At 39.1% G+C, this 22,557-nt stretch overlaps 1 protein-coding gene across 1 annotated transcript in view; it reads left to right on the forward strand.

Moving 5' to 3' along the window:
• LOC126199695 (uncharacterized) overlaps positions 1-22,557 on the forward strand; it is a 130,889-nt gene that overhangs the window by 103,011 nt on the left and 5,321 nt on the right. The window contains exon 6 of the mRNA XM_049936625.1: positions 8,168-8,402. Coding sequence (XP_049792582.1) covers positions 8,168-8,402 — 235 coding nt within the window. The remainder of the gene's footprint in view (positions 1-8,167; positions 8,403-22,557) is intronic.

A 22,557-nucleotide genomic window follows, 5' to 3' on the forward strand; every position in this document is an offset into this window, starting at 1 on the left:
TTACAGAAAGCAATTTTTAAAATGCTGATCCAAGATGAAACCTGGTAGTCAAGGGAAGGCAGGATTTGGTTATGATTGTGAACAGGGCCATAATAACTTACTGTTGGTTACCTTTTACATTTACATACAATTTATTTTAAACCAGTAATTCCAAACTCAACAATAAACAAAAATACCACAAGTTATCAATGAAGCAATAAACAACTGTAAATAATTGTGGTTTCAGTGAGTTACAATTTAGCAAATCACCATTAAATACAGATACAGCAGATAATGTTTTAAAAGCAAGCCACTGTGAAATGGGCAGAAAGCCTTTCACGCCAGGAATGGCAATAAATTAAGAATTGTTTAAAACTAGCTGCAACTTACGAATTACAGGTATTGAAATATTAAAGGCAAGTCATCACAAACACAGCAGAAGGCATCAGACGCCAGGAATGGCAGGAAATAAGGTTTTAAAGGCTTACTGCATAAATACAAATACCAAATTAGAATTTTAAGTAAAGTGACCACTATCATGGCCGAAGGCCTAACACGCAAAGAATGGCAATAAATTCAGATGCCAGGAATGGCAGTAAATAAGATTTTAAGACTTACTGCTAAAATACAGATACCAATTAGAATTTTTAGGCAAATGACCACAATCATGGTGGAAGGGCTTACTACACCAGGAACGGTAATAATATAAAAAAATTTAGAAACCTGCTGTAAAACATCAAATACAATAGCAAAGGGCAGAAATACAATATCAAACAGGTAAAATAAGATGATGGTAAACTTCGTAACCCAACCCGTATCATCCACTGAACACTACACTGCTAGGTTTATACCAGAAGGCGACCAGAACTATTAACTAGACATATGTAACCTTTAGTGTAGCCATTACAAAGTATTGTTATAAATAATACAGTAATAAAACACAAGGACCAGTACATAAATCCCTTAAAGGGTACGGAGGCAGATTATACCCACAGAAGGCGTGGACTGAAGGAGCGTTACACTGAACTGCTGGCAATCAGACCTCCTTTTAGAACACACATGTCTTACAAGAACCAAGGGGTCACAGACGGTGCTCCAGGAATTGACCTCTGAGAATGTCCAGCAACAAACACTTAAGCAAGCGACGAGAAAGGCAGCCAAGAGTTGCATTCACTCCACAAGATGGTAACTCAGACTAGCAGTAGTCTTATGAATGACTAATGATAATCTTGCTGAATCTACCTGACATCTGATAAACCGAATGAAACGATGGAACAATACGCCAATGCTGGAACCGGTGGTCTGCACTATGTCCCCAGAATACAGTGTTTAGAGCGCCCAGAACGAGAAAGGAATCACCACCACCAGAGTAGAAGACTCACCAACTGGCCTGCAATCAAGAAAGCTGCCAAAACTACATTCCTTACCGGACAGCAGCGACAAGGCGAGGAATGATACACTGCTGTTACATACACTAACCCCCAGGGCAGGCAACTGGGGCATTAGTAGCCAACAGGCAAGAAAAATTACCGTTAGCTGACCTTAACAAATTGTAACAAGTTGATTGCAGTAAATAGTAATAGGAAGTCGAAGGAAGCTAATCAGATCTGCCTTCCCCAAGCACTCCACTTGCTGCTCTTCGCCTCGGCGACACTACGAGCAGCAACACGAATCCAAGTCACTGGAGAATCACAAGATATCACAGTTGTGGAGGTTTGTCTATTAGGATCAAAATGCACTCGTCTTAAAGCTTGCTGGATCTGGTTTACGACGAGGTTGTGCACCCTCGTGACCACAGCCCTTCCATCTGGCAGTCTATGCGTGCCGCTGGCGGTCCCAGCATGTTCTGGCACTGCGTGGACCTGACTCCTCCTGAGTCCCCAACCAAACTGGCCCACTCAACATGATCCGGCAAAATGACGATGTCGCTCCAACTATGCCAACTAAACGATATCATCTGGCCCCCAATAGAGGGCGGAAACCTACAAACAGCACCAACCCGAGCTGCAGCATGGCTCACAAGATGATATCATTCCTTTAGTGGATAAAATAAAAAAATAAAAAAAAACAATTTGAAGGATGTTGTTTATTGGGCCACTGAGGCTTGGCAGAATATTTCAGAAAATACTCCGAGAAAATTGTGGAGAAAACGGTGGACATCTCTTGAATTTCAGGACAACCTAGTTGAAAATGAGGAGGAAAATCTACTACAAATGTACAAACAATCCCTGGATGTGTAGGAGCTAGTGAAGGAGATGTAGATGAGTGGATGGCAATGGATGGGGTATGTGTGGAGAACCTTAATGATGCTGATTTAGTTGTTGCTGTGACCCAAGTCCAGGAAGAAGTGGACTGCTGTGACAGAAGTGACAATGAGCCTGAAAGCGACATAGGAGAGCTGGTGCCACAGAGTGACGCAGCAGAAGCCCTTGACCTCGCACTGTGTTATTTGGAGCAACAGTCCACTGTTACACGTGCTGATTTGATGTTTATGAGATGGTGACACAACTATGCGTCACATAACAGACTGTCTTCATTGCGCCAAAAACCAATGACTTGAGTTTTTGTCATCTAAAAAGTAGGGATAAAATGTCCACTGTATTTTAGTAAGTTTGACAGCTTTCCTTTCATTGTTATGCACTGTTTAAACCCAATGTTTTTTGCCAATTTTTCTAATACACGTTTACTGTACTGTGTAAATTAAAATAGTGTGTATGTACAGCAGTTTACCACACAGTTTTCCATTCTTAGATTAACATTTTTCATTTTCGGATTACTGGGGTTCGGATTAGTGGGACTCTGCTGTATAAGAACACACTAGGCAGTATTGACCCAGCAACTTACCATAGAAGATAAGGCAAATCTGTGTTTATAACATTTATAGATTTAAAGGCAGCTTTTGGTAATGATGACTGAATGTATTCTATGAAATTCTTTAGGTAGCAGGATAAAATATGGGAAGTGGAAGGTTATTTACAACTTGTATAAAAGCTAAACTGCAGTATGTGACATGAATGGGAACCATTAGTTGAGAAGGCAGTGATATAGGGCTGTAGCATATCCAGGATGTTATTTAATCTGTACATTGAGCAGGTGCTAAATGGACGCGAGGAGAAATTTGGAAAGGCAATTAAAGTTCTGGTGAAGAAATAAAAACTGTGGTTTGCCAGTGACGTAATTGATTTTAAGACTAGTCATATTTTTGGAACTTGTTTAAATGACACAAGGAGTGTGCTTGGTGGAAAGGGGGGGGGGGGGGAATTTCCAGTGTTGACAAATTTTATATATGCAGTTCAGATGAGCTGAGATCTGTTTTGTACAGACATCCATCACAGCTATGTCCATGTTAAAACAGAGAAAACAAATTGCTAGATGTGTGTAGAAATAAGCCCTAATTTCCTTTTGCTGCCCCCTCTCTTTCTCCATCTTCTCCTCCCCCTCTATTTGTCCATCTACTTGTCTTCCCCCATGTCCTCCTCCTCCTCCTCCTCTCCCCTCCCTCTCTCACTGTGCATCTCTTCCCCCCTCCCCTCCCTCTCTCACTGTGCATATCTTTGCCCCTCCCAATCTCTCTCCATCTTCTCCTCATCCCTCTCTCTGTCCATCTCCTCATCCCTCACTCTGTCTGTTTTCTCTGCCTCCTCCACTCTGCCCATCTTCTCTTTCCCTCTCTCTCTGACCTTGAGCCTTGTTTATTGTTACTGCAAATGAAACGTCGAGTAAATCGGTTGGGATCATTAATATAAGGGGTACAGGAGAGACCTCTCCAGCTTCTGGACCTGTGAGGGTAGTAGCTTCAGTGACAGTATTTCTCATCTGTGAATGAGTAAGATTGTAAAGTTCCAAATCATTCAGATTCAAAAGTAGTATTCTAATTGTAAGTCAGTAAGCCATAAACACAGACAGCATTCTTCTTTCCTCTTAAAATTGCCTGCGATGAAGAAAACAAAGCAGCACATTGTTGTATATACAACCATTGTTTAAAATTACATACAGGGTAGTCCATTGATAGTGACCGGGCCAAATATCTCATGAAATAAGCATCAAACGAAAAAACTACAAAGAATGAAACTCGTCTAGCTTGAAGGGGGCAACCAGATGGCGCTATGGTTGACCCGCTAGATGGCGCTGCCATAGGTCAAACTGATATCAACTGCATTTGTTTAAATAGGAACCCCCATTTTTTATTACATATTCGTGTAGTACGTAAAGAAATATGAATGTTTTAGTTGGACCACTTTTTTCGCTTTGTGATAGATGGCGCTGCAATAGTCACAAACATATGGCTCACAATTTTAGACTAACAGTTTGTAAAATGTATGACAATGCAAGTAATATAAAGAGACGCTATAAAAGAAAATAATAATAAAAACTGCAGCTAGGTCTGTGGCTAGATGCTTACCAAGTGCACGCACAAAGGTGCAGAACTTAGATTCTTGTAATTTTATCATAATCTTATACCTTCAATTTACCATTGCCCATCACCCTCTTACAGAAATATATGTATTTGTAACTGACTTTGTACCATAATGTCATATGGTTGGCATTCCTACTCTTATGGAAAAAACCTTACATAATTGAGCTTTATACAATTTATAGTAATTGAATTTTACACAATTCATAGAATGCATTGGTGAGATTTAGTCATAGTTGTCGTCTGCATGTAGGTGGTGGTATTACCTGAAGTCTAACTTCATATCGGTTGAAGGTGGAAGCCATTGTAACTTGTCTTCCTCAGACAAGGCAATAATAATAATATTCATGTATCTCAATATTGTATGTGCAGTACATATTTTGGATTGAATACTTTTAATATTCAAGGACTAGGTGTGAGTATGCTGATACTACACCTATTGGTAAATACTGAACTGTAATTCATTCTATAATTACATTGCTAGTGCACTTATTTATATCTCCGAACTTCCATAGGCATCTAAAACTTCTAAGTACAAAATATATACTACTAGCAATTAACACTCATAAAGATTGAATCAGTTAACATCTATGGTCACATTGATCATTGATCACATTGAATTCTTGATAGGTCAGGGGTGCACTACACAAGGAAGCAGCTACACAGGGAGAAGAGTACTTGTGGAGTGCACACGGGGTTTTTACTCTAAGCGGTAGGTTCAGGTTCACTGATGAACACTTGCCAGACAACTGGCATATAGCAGTCAGACTGCATTCTAAGTAATGGCACATTCTGTCAAAATTTTATCAGTATATTGTCAAAGTATTGGTAACAAAATTCCTGAATTTACTGCCCTCCAGGAAAGTTCATGCACTCAAATTATTCTCAGGACCGAGAGTTGGCTGAAACCCAAAGTAGAAAGTTCTGAGATACTTAGTGATGCATGAAACATATGTTGAAAAGATACCGGGTGATCAAAAGTCAGTATAAATTTGAAAACTTAATAAACCACAGAATAATGTAGATAGAGACGTAAAAATTGACACACATGCTTGGAAACACATGGGGTTTTCAGAATGAGATTTTCACTCTGCAGCGGAGTGTGTGCTGATATGATACTTCCTGGCAGATCAAAACTGTGTGCCCAACCGAGACTCGAACTCGGGACCTTTGCCTTTCACGGGCAAGTGCTCTACCATCTGAGCTACCGAAGCACGACTCACGCCCGGTCCTCACAGCTCTACTTCTGCCAGTATCCTGCAGCGGAGTGTGCGCTGATATGAAACTTCCTGGCAGATCAAAACTGTGTGCCCGACCGAGACTCGAACTCGGGACCTTTCAAATTGAGGGAAGTTATACGGTTGCGTATAACAGGTGTAGGTGAAATTGAGTTAATTGTTGGATGTTTTGAGCAGCCACCCATTTCTGCTATGATGGTTTTAGAGTCATTGACGACATTAATCTACCAAGTATAAACTGGAACATGTATGGATTCATTGCAGGGGTACAAACAGTCTTTCAAAGATCATTTGAACACTTTTCCGAAAGCTGTCTTGAGCTGCTAGTTCAACTGTAGCTACAAACAGGCCTGACTTAATCGATGGCATCAGTATGGAGGCAGGGATTAGTGACCAGGATGTCACTGTAGCGAGATTGATTACTAAAGTTACTAAATCAATCAAGAAGGCTAAGAGAGTATTTCTGCTTGAAAGATCAGATAGAGCACTGTTAGCACCAACATAGGCAACGAGTTGACACCATTTGTTTCCATTACAATGGACACAGAGGAATTGTGGGCAAAAGTTAAACTGATTGTAAATTATACTCAGGAAAAGTATGTACCAAGTAAGTGAATTAAGAATAGAAAAGACCCACCATGGTTTAACAACATAATTTAAAAAATGCTGAGGAAGCAAAGGCTGTTGCACTCTTGGTTCGCCGGCCGCTGGTGGCCGAGCGGTTCTGGCGCTACAGTCTGGAACCGCGCGACCGCTACGGTCGCAGGTTCGAATCCTGCCTCGGGCATGGATGTTTGTGTAGTCCTTAGGTTAGTTAGGTTTAAGTAGTTCTAAGTTCTAGGGGACTTATGACCTCAGCAGTTGAGTCCCATAGTGCTCAGAACCATTTGAACCAACCAACCAACCACCACTCTTGGTTCAAAAGAGAATGCAAAAATGACAGCTGGCAGAAGTTAATAGAAATTCATGCATCTGTAAAAAGATCAATGCGAGAAGCTTACAACTACTGCCACTGTCATATCTTAGGAAAGACCTTGCCAAGAACCCAAACAAGTTCTGGTCCTATTTAAAATCACTGTGTGTGTATAAGGCTTCTACGCAGTTACTTATTGACCAGTCTGGTGTGGCAGTAGAAGATAGCAAAAATAAAGCCGAATTTTTAAATTTCACATCTGAGATAAGTTCATGCAAGAAAATCGTACATACATACCGTCATTTGACTGTTGCACAGGCTCCTGTATGGAGAACATAGTAATAAACATACCTGGTGTACAGAAACAACTGAAAAAATTAAAGCAAGTAAGTCGGCAGGTCTAGATGGAATCCCAGTTCACTTTTACAAACAGTACTCTACAGCATTAGTTCCATACTTAACTTGCATTTCTTGTGAATTTCTCACTCAGGGCAAAGTCCGAAGGGACTGGAAAAAGGCGCAGGTGACTTCCGTATATAAGAAGGGTAAAGAAACAGACCTGCAAAATTACAGGCCAATATATTTAACATTGGTTTGCTGCAGAAACCTTGAACAAATTCTCAGTTCGAATATAAAAAATTTCCTCGAGACCAACAATCTTCTCTCCTCGGATCAGAAAGGTTGTAGAAAGCATCACTTGTATGAATCTCAGCTTGCCCTTTCCTCATATGAGATCTTGTGAACTATGGCTGAAGGGCAACAGGCGGAGCTAATTTTCCTAGATTTCCATGAAGCAGTTGAAATGTTGCCACACTGCTGACTATTAACGAAGGTACAAGCATTTGGAATAGGTTTCTAGGAATGTGAGTGGCTCGAAAACATCTTAAGTAACAGGACCCAATATGTTGCCCTCAATGGCAAGTGTTCATCAGAGACAAGGGTATGATCAGGAGTGATTCAGGAAAGTGTGATAGGACTGGTCTTATTTTCTATAAAAAGCAGCAGTCTTCTGCTGATGCTCTGGCATATGACAACATGGTGTTGTCAAGTGACGGTAGGAGGATGCAAGATCATTGTTTTGTAAGCTGTTGTATTTTGCTAATGTGAGGAAAAATTGGTTTCATATCTTTGATCTGAAGACGGATAGATTGTTAGCCAAAAGTAATAATCAATCCAAATGAAGAAGATTTTATGTGCGATCTTGACTTCATGGATTTCAGTCCCTAAAAAAGGCTAATTATTTTGCCTGCTAGCTGTTGATTGCGTCTATCTACTTAGCTACAGAGCAGCCGTAGTAAATGTTTCGATACAATGATAGTAGCAGTGTGTCCTCCAATACCCCTAGTATATGAATTAGAAAACAGCAAATATTAATTCTGTTTATGACATCAAAAATAAATATGTTTGTTAGGTACTTATAAATGTTTCAACTCTTTAACTGTGGTTTAAAATCTGTAGACTGTGGTGGTAGTTTCTCCCACTACACTTTGGGCAAGAAGCTGTAATGTATGACACAGATGTTTTTACTAACCATATTGTGATGGACTTTTGAGCTATCAGGTGTAAATTATGCATGCCTTGACTGTTTCGCAAATAGCTTATCCCTTTTTTTTTGTTGTATAGGTTGTTAAAAAGCTAAAGCCAGAAATAATTTTCTCGGCTCATGATCACAAATCATTGCATACAACTATGCATATATTGAGGCCAGGTGATGACACTGTTATACAAGCTCTGCTTCCAAGTAGTGGTCCGGTTTGGAAATTTTTTCTACAGACGGAAATAATACAAGAAATAATGGTGCCTACATGTTCATACAGAATGGGAGTGCAGGATGTAGGCTATGGTGCTGCCTTGTTTGGTAAGTGTGCTAATGCATGTTTCTGCCAGCAGCTGTTGTTTATTCTACCATTATTTTGTATGTCTGTTTTAATGATAACAAGAATATTTGATAGACTCTTATTCCTGATAGTGCATGGAATATATCTGGAAGATGGTGTGCAGTGTTGTCTTGGCTAGACATTTGTTAGTGCATAGATGAAACCTACTATAAATTATTTTGCTCTCATATTCTGTAGATCAAAATGATTGGGGTTGAAAGGATCATTCTACCTCATAATTTAGTGTAATAATAATCCACAACATGTATGTTTAGTAAAATTCTTCTTTGACTTCAATTTTGATTACAATTTCCACTTTTCGTTTTGTACCACAATAGTCCTAGATATGTGTGGGAATGCCTTAATATGAACACAAAGTTGATCCCTACTGTAGTCATTCTTAAATCTGTGCTTATTCACATTTTAAAGGCATTTCAACTTAATAAATCATAACAATTGAAAGCCATATAGACTGAAAATTGACTGTGACTATTTCAAAAATATGAAAACATTTTTGAAAGACCACCACCGCTCACAAATTTTTGTTGACTTACTAAATTATTTAATAAAGCAACAGGTTTTGAAGTAAATTGTTAAGTAAGTCAACAAAAGTTGCTGACTGGTAGTAATCTCTGAAAAATCTGTCCAGATCATAGCAAAAAATAAATAAAAATAAAAATGATTGACTACTAAAGTGTAATTAGAATATGAGTATATCAATGCATCTAAAGTAGTGTCTTCTGCTGTAATTTTTCTATTTCATGGTATGTAACTTAGAAATAGTGCATGAATTTGGTCCTTCGAGGCAATGCAGAGTTCACCATTCTGTTCATCCTTATCTTCTGTGCCTAAAACTATTTTACCCAAAGAAGATCAGACACACTATTTCTATTTCGGAGACAATATGCATGTATTATAGGTTTGAAGCACACAGTATAGGTAGCTCTAGTAACCTTTAGACTGAAACAATAATAGTGTACAAGTCAAGTGTAACTGCAGAAATGAATGCCAACTTTTTTATTAGCACTTATTTTGAAAGTGAAGTTCCCATGGGCTACAGTTTTGTACAAAGAAACTACAGTCAGGCATGAAAAATATTATTTGAAAGTTGTAAAACTATAAGGAGACAGAATTGTCTGCAGTACCTTTTTTCAGGAGATCAAGTTCCATGTACTGTCAAGTGACACACTTAAAAGTAGGGAAAGCTGCATCTAAGTTTGGAAATGAAGTTCCTCCCTCAGTTGGAAAAGAGTGATAGGTTGGGGGAGCTTAAAAAGGAGGGAAAGATGGAGGAAGAGGCATTAGAGAGAGTAGGAGGTCAAAGGTATTACATTGTAAAGTAGTGTGCCAGCTTCAATCTGGAGATGATAGGACAGAGTGAGAAGTAAACACGGATTAAAATGAACAGAAATGAGAAGTGCAACAATGTACTAGAAAGAAAGCAGAAAAGGAAATAGTGAAAAACCAAAATGAGAGAAATAGAAAGATGAAGATGAAAAGTAACAAAGTTATAGCAATAATAATGAAATTCAGTCATTGAAAAATTGAATGAGTGGTAACTGCGTACTGAGGAGGATGAAATAATTCATTTCTGAACAACACGTGCTGTATGATGTTCAACCAGTTACCTTAAGGCTAAAATCAAGAAGTAGCTTCCTCTGAGCAACTGAGGGTTATGAGCACAAAGCTCAGTATAAAATGGAGATAATGTAAACTTTAAAAGTTCGTCATTGGATAAACTATCAAAAGAACTAGCCCCAAACCATCTCAAAAACTGGGAAGTCAGGAAGTCTCTTAACAGATTGCAGACAGGAAATCCATAGTAAAGCTCTTAAAATGATACACATTTGTGTGTGCAGCCATGGAGTTCCATATCCACAACTGCTAATACAATTCTTTTGTCTACATCTCTCCTAAAGTAGCCTAACTAATCTGTTTGTTACATATCTCAAGGCCTATTTTTTCTGTTGTTCGTTGTAAATGTTGTAAGTACTGTAAATTTACATATTTGTTCTGTTTCCATAATTTTTACTTCCTGTTTGAGAAAATTCTTAATTTGTTGCATCTGATATGAATTAAAGAAATGGAAAAACTACCATTGACAAAAATGGAGGAAGGGAAGATTATTAATGGAGCTTAAGGCCAGAAGGGTGGCTAGGTGTGAGGATATGTAGGAGATGCCTTGTGTGTTACTCATAACTTTAAATATAATTAATCAAATCCATTATTAATCTACAGTAAATGTGCATTGCAAAGACATTGATAATAAATTCTTATCAGGTCATTATATTACACTGCCTGGCAAATTTCAAAGGTTGAGGTGGCATGTGACATTATTGCAGTGATTATAAAATCGAATCAAATTTACAAATAACTTGGAAGTATGATATCAACTAGCATCTGGCTTGGATGCATGTACTGCTTGTGTTGAAAAGGGTGTCATAAAGCTGTTGCGTCCTCCCCTGAGGTGAGTTGGCTGCAACTGTTGTAACTAGCCCTTGATATCCTGGATGCTGTCTCTGGGCCGAGTTGACACCTGAACTGGTCCCACAAGTATTCTATGGTGGACAGAAATGAGGATATTGCTTGCTATGAGAGCACCTCTACATCACATAGACAGTTCATAGAGGTACTTGCGGTGAGTGGCCAAGCATTGTCGTGTTGAAAAAGGGCACCACAATATGTTGTATATGAGGTAACAGTGCTGTCAGAATCCCCTCAGCCACTACCAGCCATGACCTGAAGTCATACCCAGTGACTCCTCACACAATGATACCAGAAGCAGTACCTCTGTGCTTCTTCAAAACATTGGAATGTACTTCTTCAAAACATTGGAAGAAGGGGACCTATCCAGAGGTCAGTGCCATATTCACCAACAGTGGCCATTTGGGGTTGTGCAGTTCCGCAATTCGTGCTGAACCCAATGCGATACCATTCATCAGCACTACATGCTTCCCCATCATGACACCAATCAAAACACAGCTGTTTTAAAGGCAGCCTATGGAGGGGACAGTAATTGACTAATAAGGCTGCTGTTAGTCTCCGACCAATAATGTGGGATAACACAGAAAATTGCGGGGATTTTATTACTTGTTCTTGTGTGGCAGGTGCAGAAGTGAAAGGGTTAAGTTTTTCTTGATGCACAGTATGGTGATCCTCCTCTATGGTGGTGGGATGGGGCTGACCAGAGCCCTGATGATGGGTATGCCTGTCCTCATGTTGCCATGTAGGCGAACATTGGATAACTGTCATCTCAATGGCCCACGAATCTGGATTTGCACTGTTTGACCAGCTGGCCAAATGGAGACACACAACGAGGCTCATTTTAAATTCTGTCAGATGCTGATAATGCTGTCTTACATGAGTACATAGCATGTTCGTGTCCTACACGATGATCACTCATCATCTGATGTGGTTACCACCCTGTATGTACCCAACCATGCCTGGTAACAACATTAAACATGAACAACACTAATGCCCTCTGGTAGCCTTTCTACCTGTCACAGAGAATTGCAGTTCTATAATCTTTTATGTGCCCACCAATTATGTGTACATGTACAGTTACATTGACATCCAACCATGTCTTCTTGATGCTTCACATTTTTATCAGGTACTGTAGTTATATCCAAGCATAGGCTCCAAATGATTTCAGAAATTTTCTCTGACAAAAAATATATTGTTTCTGCTTCAGTCTAGACGTGTTACTTCTCTTCCAATGTTGTTTGCAAACATTGTAACTTCTTTGGTGACAGTACTCAGTAAATGTCTGAAGATGGCCTTGTGAGCCTAAAACCGGTTAACACAATAAAAGTAATATTGTAGAACAAAAGCAAACTTGTGCTTTTCATTTATTAAATGTAATGGATTTAGAAAGTGATAGTTAACTACAGACACTGTATATATTCTACAACAAATAGTTGAACAAATGAGAATTCAACTTGTCAACACATATATCTCTTACAGTCTTTGTAAAAGCCTTTACCTTTCTAGATAGAAATAAACTTTGGACATAAATGGATATTAGTGGTACCCCAGCAAGTCAATGAAAGTCACAGTTGGCAAGAAGGCAGCTATAAGGAGGAGGTATTCAGACAGTTGTACTTTGTGTATATGCAAGGTAGGGAATAGACTTGATAGGGACGTGGAATGTGATGTAGGTGGTGACCTGGTAAAGATAGCTACTCAAACTGGGGGCACTAACGTGCATTTCATGCAACTGTTTTCAGCGTCATGATCGGCCACATCTTAATGTGGCTGTTAGGCGCGTTAACATGGGGCTGGAGAAGGCACTGGTGGCAGAGGGCATGGGTCACATTGCAATGGTACCAGTTGAGTTTGTAAGTAGATAGGGTTTCATTAGGTGTGGTACCTTGATAGGTATGGGAAGGTGAGGCTGGCAAAGCGTATAGGTGACAGTGCAGTGGGTGGTGGTGGGATCACTCATGGGAAAAATCCTGTAGTAGTTGGTTTTACAGCTGCACCTTTTTTAGATTGAAGTCTGATAGGTATACCTGCTTAAAGGATGTTCCTTTAACTAAGTAATCACCTTCAGAGGACATCATGTTTCCAAGTAGAGAAGGAACTAGCATATTTCATCAAAATATAAGAGGTATTAGAGATAAAGTTAGTGAACTGCTTATAGATGCTGACTCTGAAATTATTGCTATAGCGGAGAACCACTTAAATAATTTGACAATTCAGAGGCTTCCTTTACCAGGATACGGATTAGCTGGCTGTTTTTTGAGGAGTTCCTTGTGGAGTGGGGGAGTGGTCATGTATATAAAAAAACAGTATTCCATTTGAGTCCATAGACGTATCACGGCACTGCACTGAACATGTATTTGAATGTTGTGCAGGATCAGTTGAATTTAGTGAAACTAAACTTCTAATTGTTGTTATTTATAGGTCCCCTAACTCTGACAGAGCTTTTCTGCTCAAGCTAGAGATGGTTCTTGATTCACTTTATAGGAGTCCCAGAAATTAATTATATGTGGTGACTTGAATATTAACATTGTATATGATTGTGCAAGAAAAAGTATGTTGGTAGATCTCCTAAATTCATATAATCTGATGCAGATTGTGTTTTTTCCAACTAGGGTGCAGGGGAACAATAGCACATCTGTAGACAATATTTTTATTCATTCTTCATTTCTTCATGGGCATTCTGTTAGTAAAAGGCTTTTGTACTCAAACAAATGTCACACATAATTACAAACTGTGTTGGAAAGTTAATACAACAGCAATGGAGAGTTTTTTAAAGCTCGTCAAGGAACAAGAGTGGTGGGATGTTTATAGTGCTAATAACATAGATAACAAATGTAATGCTTTCCATAACACATTCCTCATACTCTGTGAGAGTTGCTTTCCATTAGAGTATTCTAAACGTGGTACTAGCAATAAAAGGCAGCCTGGGTGGCTGACTAGTGGAACAAGGATGTTATGTAGAACAAAGTGGGAATTATATCAAAATGTTAGAAGTAGTCACAATCAAGTTACATTATCCCATTACAAACAGTACTGTAATGTGCTCAAGAATGTTATAAGGATGACAAACAGTACGTGGGATGCAAATAGTATAGCTAATTCACAGGATAAAACTAAAACCATATGGTCAGTTGTGGACGAAGTGTCTGGTCAGCAGCACATGGTCATGATATAAAGTCAGTTCGTAGTAAAAATATTTCTGTCAGATGTATATACACTATTTTACAATCATTTTCCCAACATTGCTGGTGAATTAAGTAAAAATTTAGTTTCTACAGGGAATCATATAACTCTCTTGGCAGATGCCTTTTCAAGATTAATGGCTGAAATACTCCTCTGTGATGCAGAGAAGGGGGAGATTGAGTCTGTAATTAAGTCACTGAAGACTAAGGACTCTCATAGATTTGATGGAGTGCCTAGCAAATTATTAAAGTATTGCATTGCACATGTTAGCCCTGTAAGCCATATTTGTAATTTTCCCTTTAGGAATGGTCAGTTTCCTGAATGATTACTCAGTAGTAAAGCCGCTTTATAAAAAGGGAGAAAGGGATAATATAGACAATTTTAGGACTATTTCTATGTCATCAGTATTTGCTAATGGTTTTGAAAAGGGCTGTGTATGCAAGGATAATTGATCGTTTTATATCACATAATTTGCTTTCAAATGTACAGTTCAGCTTTAAATGTCATTTAACAACTGAAAGTGCTATATTATTTTTTCCTGTGAGTACTGGGTGGGTTAAGCAAAAGATTTCAAATGCTGGGCATATTTTTTGATTTAACTAAGGCACTTGATTGTGTTAATCACAAAATATTGCTCCAGAAGTTGGACCATTACGGAATATGGCGAGTAGCTGACAACTGGTTCACCTTGTACTTTAACAATAGACAGCTAAAGGTGTTGAGAATGGCTGTGATGAAGGGTCTGAGTAGGGTGCAGTCAAATGGAGGGTGCCCCAGGGATCAGTGTTAGGGCCACTTCTGCTCCTTATTTATATAAATGGTATGCCCTCTAGTATTATGGATAACTCTAAAATATTTCTGTTTTTCTATGAAACTGGCTTGGTGGGAAAGGATGTTATGTGCAACATTGGCTCAGTTTCAACTACTGCAGTTCATGACATAAGTTCATGACTTGTAGAAAATAAACTAACGCTAAATCACAGTAAGACTCTGTTTTTACAGTTTCTAATACACAATGCAACAAAAAACAACATTATAATTTCACAGAATGGGCATATGATTAGTGAAACTGAACAGTTCAAATTTCTAGGTGTTCAGATAGTAAACTGTTGCGGAAAGCCCACATCCAGGATCTTGTTCAAAGACTTAATACTGCCATTTTTACTATTTGAATGGTATCTGAAGTAAGTGATCGTTCAACATGAAAATTAGTCTACTTTGCTTATTTTCATTCACTTGTGTCATATTCTATTATATTTTGGGGTAACTCTTCCCATTCTAAAAGGATAGTTTTGATTCAGAAACAGGCTATTTGGGCTATAAGTGGTGTAAGTTCGCGAACCTCTTTTGTCGACCCCTGTTCTAGTCTGGGTATTTTGACATTGCCCCCCCCCCCCCCCTCTCTACCTCTCCACACACACACACACACACACACACACACACACACAGGGTGGTCCATTGATCATAACTGGGCCAAATATCTCATGAAATAAGCATCAAACGAAAAAACTACAAAGAACGAAACTTGTCTAGCTTGAAGGGGAAAACCAGATGGCGCTATGGTTATCCCGCTAGATGGTGCTGCCATAAGTCAAACGCATATTAACTGTGTTTTTTTAAAATAGGAACCCCCATTTTTATTACATATTTGTGTGGTACGTAAAGAAATATGAATGTTTTAGTTGGACCACTTTTTACGCTTTGTGATAGATGACGCTGTAATAGTCACAAACATACGGCTCACAATTTTAGACGAACAGTTGGTAACAGGTATGTTTTTTAAATTAAAATACAGAATGTAGGTACGTTTGAACATTTTATTTCTGTTGTTCCAATGTGATTCATGTACCTTTGTGAACTTATCATTTCTCAGAATGCATGCTGTTACAGCTTGATTACTTGTAAATACCACGTTAATGCAATAAATGCTCAAAATGATGTCCATCAACCTCAATGCATTTGGCAATACATGTACTGACATTCCTCTCAACAGCGTGTAGTTCACCTTCCGTAATGTTTGCACATGCAGCAAATACTCTTCAACATTCCCCACAGAAAGAAATCCGGGGACGTCAGATCCGGTGAACGTGCAGGCCATGGTATGGTGCTTCAATGACCAATCCACCTGTCATGAAATAAGCTATTCTATACTGCTTCAACTGCATGCGAGCTATGTGCCGGACATCCATCATGTTGGAAGTACATTGCCATTCTTTCATGCAGTGAAACATCTTGTAGTAACAGCGGTAGAACATTATGTAGGAAATCAGCATACATTGCACCATTTAGATTGCCATCAATGAAATGGGTGCCAATTATCCTTCCTCCCATAATGCCGCACCATACATTAACCCACCAAGGTCGCTGATGTTTTACTTGTCGCAGCCATCGTGGATTTTCCATTGCCCAATAGTGCATATTATGCCAGTTTACGTTACCACTGTTGGTGAATGACACTTCGTCACTAAATAGAACGCGTGCAAAAAATCTGTCATTGTCCCGTAATTTCTCTTATGCCCAGTGGCAGAACTGTACACGATGTTCAAAGTTGTCGCCATGCAATTCCTGGTGCATAGAAATATGATACGGGTGCAATCGATGTTGATGTAGCATTCTCAATGTGGTGTCACCGCCAGACACCACACTTGCTAGGTGGTAGCTTAAATCGGCCGCGGTCCATTAGTACATGTCGGACCCGCGTGTCGCCACTGTCAGGATCGCAGACCGAGCGCCACCACACGGCAGGTCTCGAGAGATGGACTAGCACTCGCCCCAGTTGTACGACGACTTTGCTAGCGACTACACTGACGAAGCCTTTCTCTCATTTGCCGAGAGACAGTTAGAATAGCCTTCAGCTAAGTCCATGGCTACGACCTAGCAAGGCGCCATTTGTAACATTGCATGTATCTTAAAGAGTCTCACTTGATTCGTCAAGAGCGATGTACCACAAGGATGGAATAAAGTTAAGTATTTCCGCAGCTACGTACTTTTCTTTATAGCATTCATTACATATCTTGTTTCAGACCTCACGCCATCCTTTGTGCGCTTATAGCGTGCATTTCGGCCCACCTCAAAAACACTGTGTCGGCATCTCTTGTCGACACAACACTCAACACCAACATTTTTAAGATACCCGATTCTCGCGTAATTTGTCTGCTACCGATGTGCGGATTAGCCGCGACAGCAGCTAAAACACCTACTTGGGCATCATCATTTATTGCAGGTCGTGGTTGACATTTCACGTGTGTCTGAACACTTCCTGTTTCCTTAAATAACGAACGGCGAACGGTCCGGACACTTGGACGATGTCCTCCAGGATACTGAGCAGCATACATGGCACAGGCCCATTGGGCATTTTGATCACAATAGCCATACATCAACACGATATCGACCTTTTCTGCAATTGGTAAATGGTCCATTCTAACACGGGTAATGTATCACGAAGCAAATACTGTCCGCACTGGCTGAATGTTACCTGATACCACGTACTTATACGTTTGTGACTATTACAGCGTCATCTATCACAAAGTGAAACAAGTGGTACAACTAAAACATTCGTATTTCTTTACGTACTACTCGAATATCTAATAAAAAATAGCCTATTTAAAAAACGCAGTTGATATTCGTTTGACCTATGGCAGAGCCATCTAGCGGGCCAACCATAGCGCCATCTGGTTTCCCCCTTCAAGCTAGACGACTTTCGTGCTTTGTAGTTTTTTTTGTTTGATGCTTAGTTCGTGAGATATTTGGCCTGGTCACTATCAATGGACCACCCTGTATAAAGTTGTTGTTTCTTGTTAACAATATCAGCTTATTCCCAACAATAAGCAGCTTTCACTCAGTTAATACTGGGCAGAAATCCAACCTGCATTTGGATCGGATGCCCTTAACTGTTGTGCGGAAATGTGTGCAGTATACTGCTGCATTAATTTTCAGTAAGCTATCACAAGAATTCAAAAATCTTTTCAGTAATCCACGTGCTTTCGAATTGAAACTGAAGAGTTTACTCATGGGTCACTCCTTCTGTTCTGCTGAGGAGTTCCTTGAAAAATTGAGCTGATTCTTGTGTGATATTGTTGATTGCGTTTACTTAATCTTATGGTTTGGCTTTTTTTGGGTGCATAAACAATTTATTTTTAGCTGTTATTACTTTTATGTTGTATTTGTACTGGCACATTCAATGACCTTGGAGATTTGCTCCTCAGTTTGGTCCTACAGAACTTCACATCCAAATAAATAAATAAATAAATAAAGTAGATATACAAAGACACTGTTGTAAGTATCTCCCTTTATGCAGACAGTGCCTTAATATTTCAACAAGAAAAAGTTGACTTACAACATGCATTTCACAACTTGAACCAAGTATATATAAAGAATATGATAGAGAGATCGCTAAGGCTACATTAAAACTAAAGTAATGGCTTTCTGAGATAAAGATCTGGTGTATGCCAAACTCACCATCTACAATGTAATTTTGGAACAAGCCTTATTCTTCAATTATCTGCACTGTCAAACTGCCCTAGACAGTATTAAAGGTGCTGATACAAAACTTGGTAGATTTTGAAGTATGCCATGGACAAAGTAAAACTGACTTGGAAAATATTTGCACTGATGAGTCAAAACATTATGACCACCCACTTAACAGCTTGTTTGTCTGTTTTTGGAATGAAATACATCACTGATTCTGCATATCTGACAGTTCATTGGTATGTTTGTGGAGGTATGTTGCATTAGATGTCCATGCACAGGTCATGTAATTCACATAAATAATGGGCCACTGATATGCATACGTGGTGGATTCCATAGGATGTACATCAGGTGAATTTGTTAGCAGAAACATCAATGTGAGTTCACTATAGTACTCCTGAAACCACTGTAACATGGTTCTGGTTTAGACACATGCACAGTTATAGTGCTGAAGGATGACATTGCTGTCAGTGAAGACATCAAACATGAGAGGGTGCAGGTGGTTTGCAGCTGTCAGCATGTCTTCACAGGTTCCATGCAAGTGCAGGGAAATGTTTCACATAGCATAATACTGCTCCCACTAGCCTCTGTTCATGGCGCACTGCATATTTCGAACTGCTGTTCACCTCGTCGATGGCATTTGTGGAGACAACGACTGACCTAGTGTTGCAAAAATGTGATTTACTTGAATAGCCGTCATGTTTCTGTTCATCAACGGTCGAATCCCACTGCAATCGTAATTGATGATGTTGTTGTGTCAACAAGTGAACACGTAGGAATGGTCTGCTGCGGAGTTACACGTTCAACAATGTACAATGAACGGTGTGCTCTGAAACATTTGTGTGTGTAAGAGCATTATGATCTTTCAGCAGCATTTGGCATCCAGCATTGTGGTCGGTCATAGTCATAATGTTTTGGCTTATCAGTGCGTATGTGTTGATCCCGGTTAATGAAGAGCAGAACTACCCATCATCGTAAATGCTGGAAACAAGCACAATTTGTGGAAAACATGTTGAGGAGTGTTTGCACAGGAGTTTAAGACTGGAATGTTTTGATAAAACTTCCAGCAAAGTCTGCAGTGCAAAACTTAGTAGCAAAATTGTGTGAAATGCTCTCTGTAGTGAATAAAATCCGTAACTATCTAAAAAGAGTTCGAACGGCAGAAAACATTGCTCAGGTGAAGGAAAGCTCAGACCATAATCTGAGAAGATGTTAGCACCATGTATCTGTGCAAGTGAAAATAATGAGATAATCATCAGTATGTCCAGAAATTGTTTAATCCTTACATGGATCAACTCAGAGAAGATGAACGTTTGTATGGATGTTTTTCAGCTCAACAGAATGACAATATTCACCATTCTAACAACTTTATCACAGGTGGACAAGGTGTCGTGTGAGAAGAGGAAACTCAGCAGAGGCAGTGCAGTCAAATAATCCTCACACTGGATGAGCTACAGCAGAACACTGAAAATGCTGTTGCCAATGTCTCTCAGACAGAGCTATAATGCGTGTCTCACAGTTTGATAAATTGAGCACAGCACTGTTTTGATGTCAAACAGTGGCCATTTTGAGCATCTTTTGTGACATTCATTAACAAGGGTCAGTTCCAGGCCAATCTTTTTACAAATATTTTATGGTCAAGTTTTAGTTTGCCCACCCTGTATATGTGGTGTCGTTATTAATATGTTGAAAAATCCCATGGAAATGATTGTTGGCTACTTGCAGAAAGAATGTAAAGTGCAAAGCAAAAGTACAGAAATGAAATTTCTGAGGAGTGTAAGGTATTATTCAAGAGCAGACCACATTAGAAGTGAAGCAGAAGGGCAGCAGCCGGAAGTACCACTATTTTACTGTGGAAGAAGTAAATATCACAAAACTTGTTTATAAAGTACCATGTAGAAAATATGTAGGAAAAACTTAGAAGAAGTGGGTAAGCAGTTTGTGAAAATAGAAGAGGCTCAGTGCCTAGTCCATGAAGTAACAAAGAAGAAACATCTCACTGTAACATGTATTTGCCTCAGCAAAGGATCAGATATGCTGTGAAAAGTCATGTTTATTTAACAGACTTACCTGTGAAATAAGAGTTCTGTTTTACTGTCATCTATCTTTATGGTTCTTTATCACGTGTATGTGTACAAGCCACCATTGGAACTAAATATATGCATATTTTGTAGTAAGAAACTAGAAAAATTCACTGTAATAATACAGAATGTTTTAGAGTGACTGACACAAGAATACGTGGTGAAGGTCACACCTGGTTGGTGCAATCTTCAGGTGCAAAGTGCCGTGACTGATACATTTCATAATTTAATTGCCACATATACACCTTAACAGTGAAGGAAGTCAGCACAAACTGTATTTGACCTCAAAAACTTGTGGTTTTCCCAAGTCAACTGTATGTCATGTTAACTGTGCAGTAACATTGGCAGAATATTCAGATGTGGTCCCTTTTTTTTTATTCTCCAAGAAAGGGAAATAAATGAGAACAGAGATCCGTGGAATTTAAATTTTAACAAAGAGCTAGTGCATAGCACTGTGCTTGGTGGCAGAGGAGCTTGGTGGCAGAGGAGAGTATCTGGTTGCTAATAGAAACAGGACTATCTTCATGAAACAGTTAATTATTTTGGTTCAGAGATCTTCATTTTCCACATTCTTTGCTGACTTGGTTTTCAATTGAGAAAGTGTAATGGGGGACAAAAGTTTTCAATGGAATGCAGAGACATTGCAGTGTCAAGAGTGAAGTTTTCTTGTACAATTCGTTTACTGCATGCTGAAGATCTGTAATATAGTAGCATACTTAAATGTAAGTTAAGTTTCACAAAACCGTGCCAATAAATATACATGGCATGACTTCAAAGAGAATGGTGGGCTGTAAGTGCCTACTGGTAGAGTTGGTTGATTAGTCATCATCCATGCTGGTGCATTGAACACAAGCTTCTTACCATAGGACACACTTGTTTTTCGTGGTGGTAAATGTTCCGGCCAATTGGATAATCATTCAGAAATGAATGGAGAAGCTTTTAAAAATTGCTTTATTTGGACGTTGTCTACACTGGAAGAAGGCTCAGTTATTGTTGGTAGCTATCATTCCATTCAAATAGAAAAGCTGTCATGTTCAAGTTGGTGCAAAGCAGACATACCGGAGTAATTTGATGGAAAGAATGATTCATTTTCACTCAGTGAAATGAAGGCAAAAGGCATATGAGTTAGATCAGTAGGCAAATGAAATAAGACACAAAGTAAATATGTGTGCCTGTCACAATGTCACTGCCAGTATTATTCTACTGAGCTGATCTGGGTCCTGGGGAAATTAGAAGTGGTGGAAAGAAACACTACTTTCAAACTTGCCGATGTGAAGTAGCTAACAAACTTACTCAACATGACAGGGTGAGATGCATAAAATGGTTGGAAGCATTGCAAGAAACTGATTTTTTGAGCCAGGGCCTAGAGAGAAAGTATAGTGGAACATATGATAATACAACTGATGGAAACAAGTGACATTGAACTTGAAGACATGGAACTAGAAAATACTCTAGTTTAGGCAAATGAAAGCTATGTAAAGACCTTATTGGATTTAAATTTTTGTCTATATTTATTTTAGTTAGTGTGGATGCATTGTGAATGGATTTTTTCCCTAGATGTACACTGATAGAAGAAAAATAATAATTGCAACACCAGAAAATAATTAGTGTAGAGTAATGAAATTTTGGGAATACATTTTTCTAGGTAACACATTTAAGTAATTAACTTTCCAAGATCTCAGGTTCAAGCAAGTGCAAGATAATACATGGTAAATATGAAATGCTGGTACTTTCATAACCGGTGTAACCACCAGAATGTTAAATGCAAGCGTGCAAACGTGTGTGCATCGTGTTGTACAGGTTGCAGGTGTCAGTTTGTAGCATGGAGTTCCATGCCTTTTGCACTTGATCAGTCAATACAGGGGCGAGTAATGCTGATTGTGGATGTCACTGGAGTTGTCGTCTGATGAAGTCCCATATT

This window comes from Schistocerca nitens, chromosome 1, assembly GCF_023898315.1.
Source record: "Schistocerca nitens isolate TAMUIC-IGC-003100 chromosome 1, iqSchNite1.1, whole genome shotgun sequence".
Classification (NCBI taxonomy): domain Eukaryota; kingdom Metazoa; phylum Arthropoda; class Insecta; order Orthoptera; family Acrididae; genus Schistocerca; species Schistocerca nitens.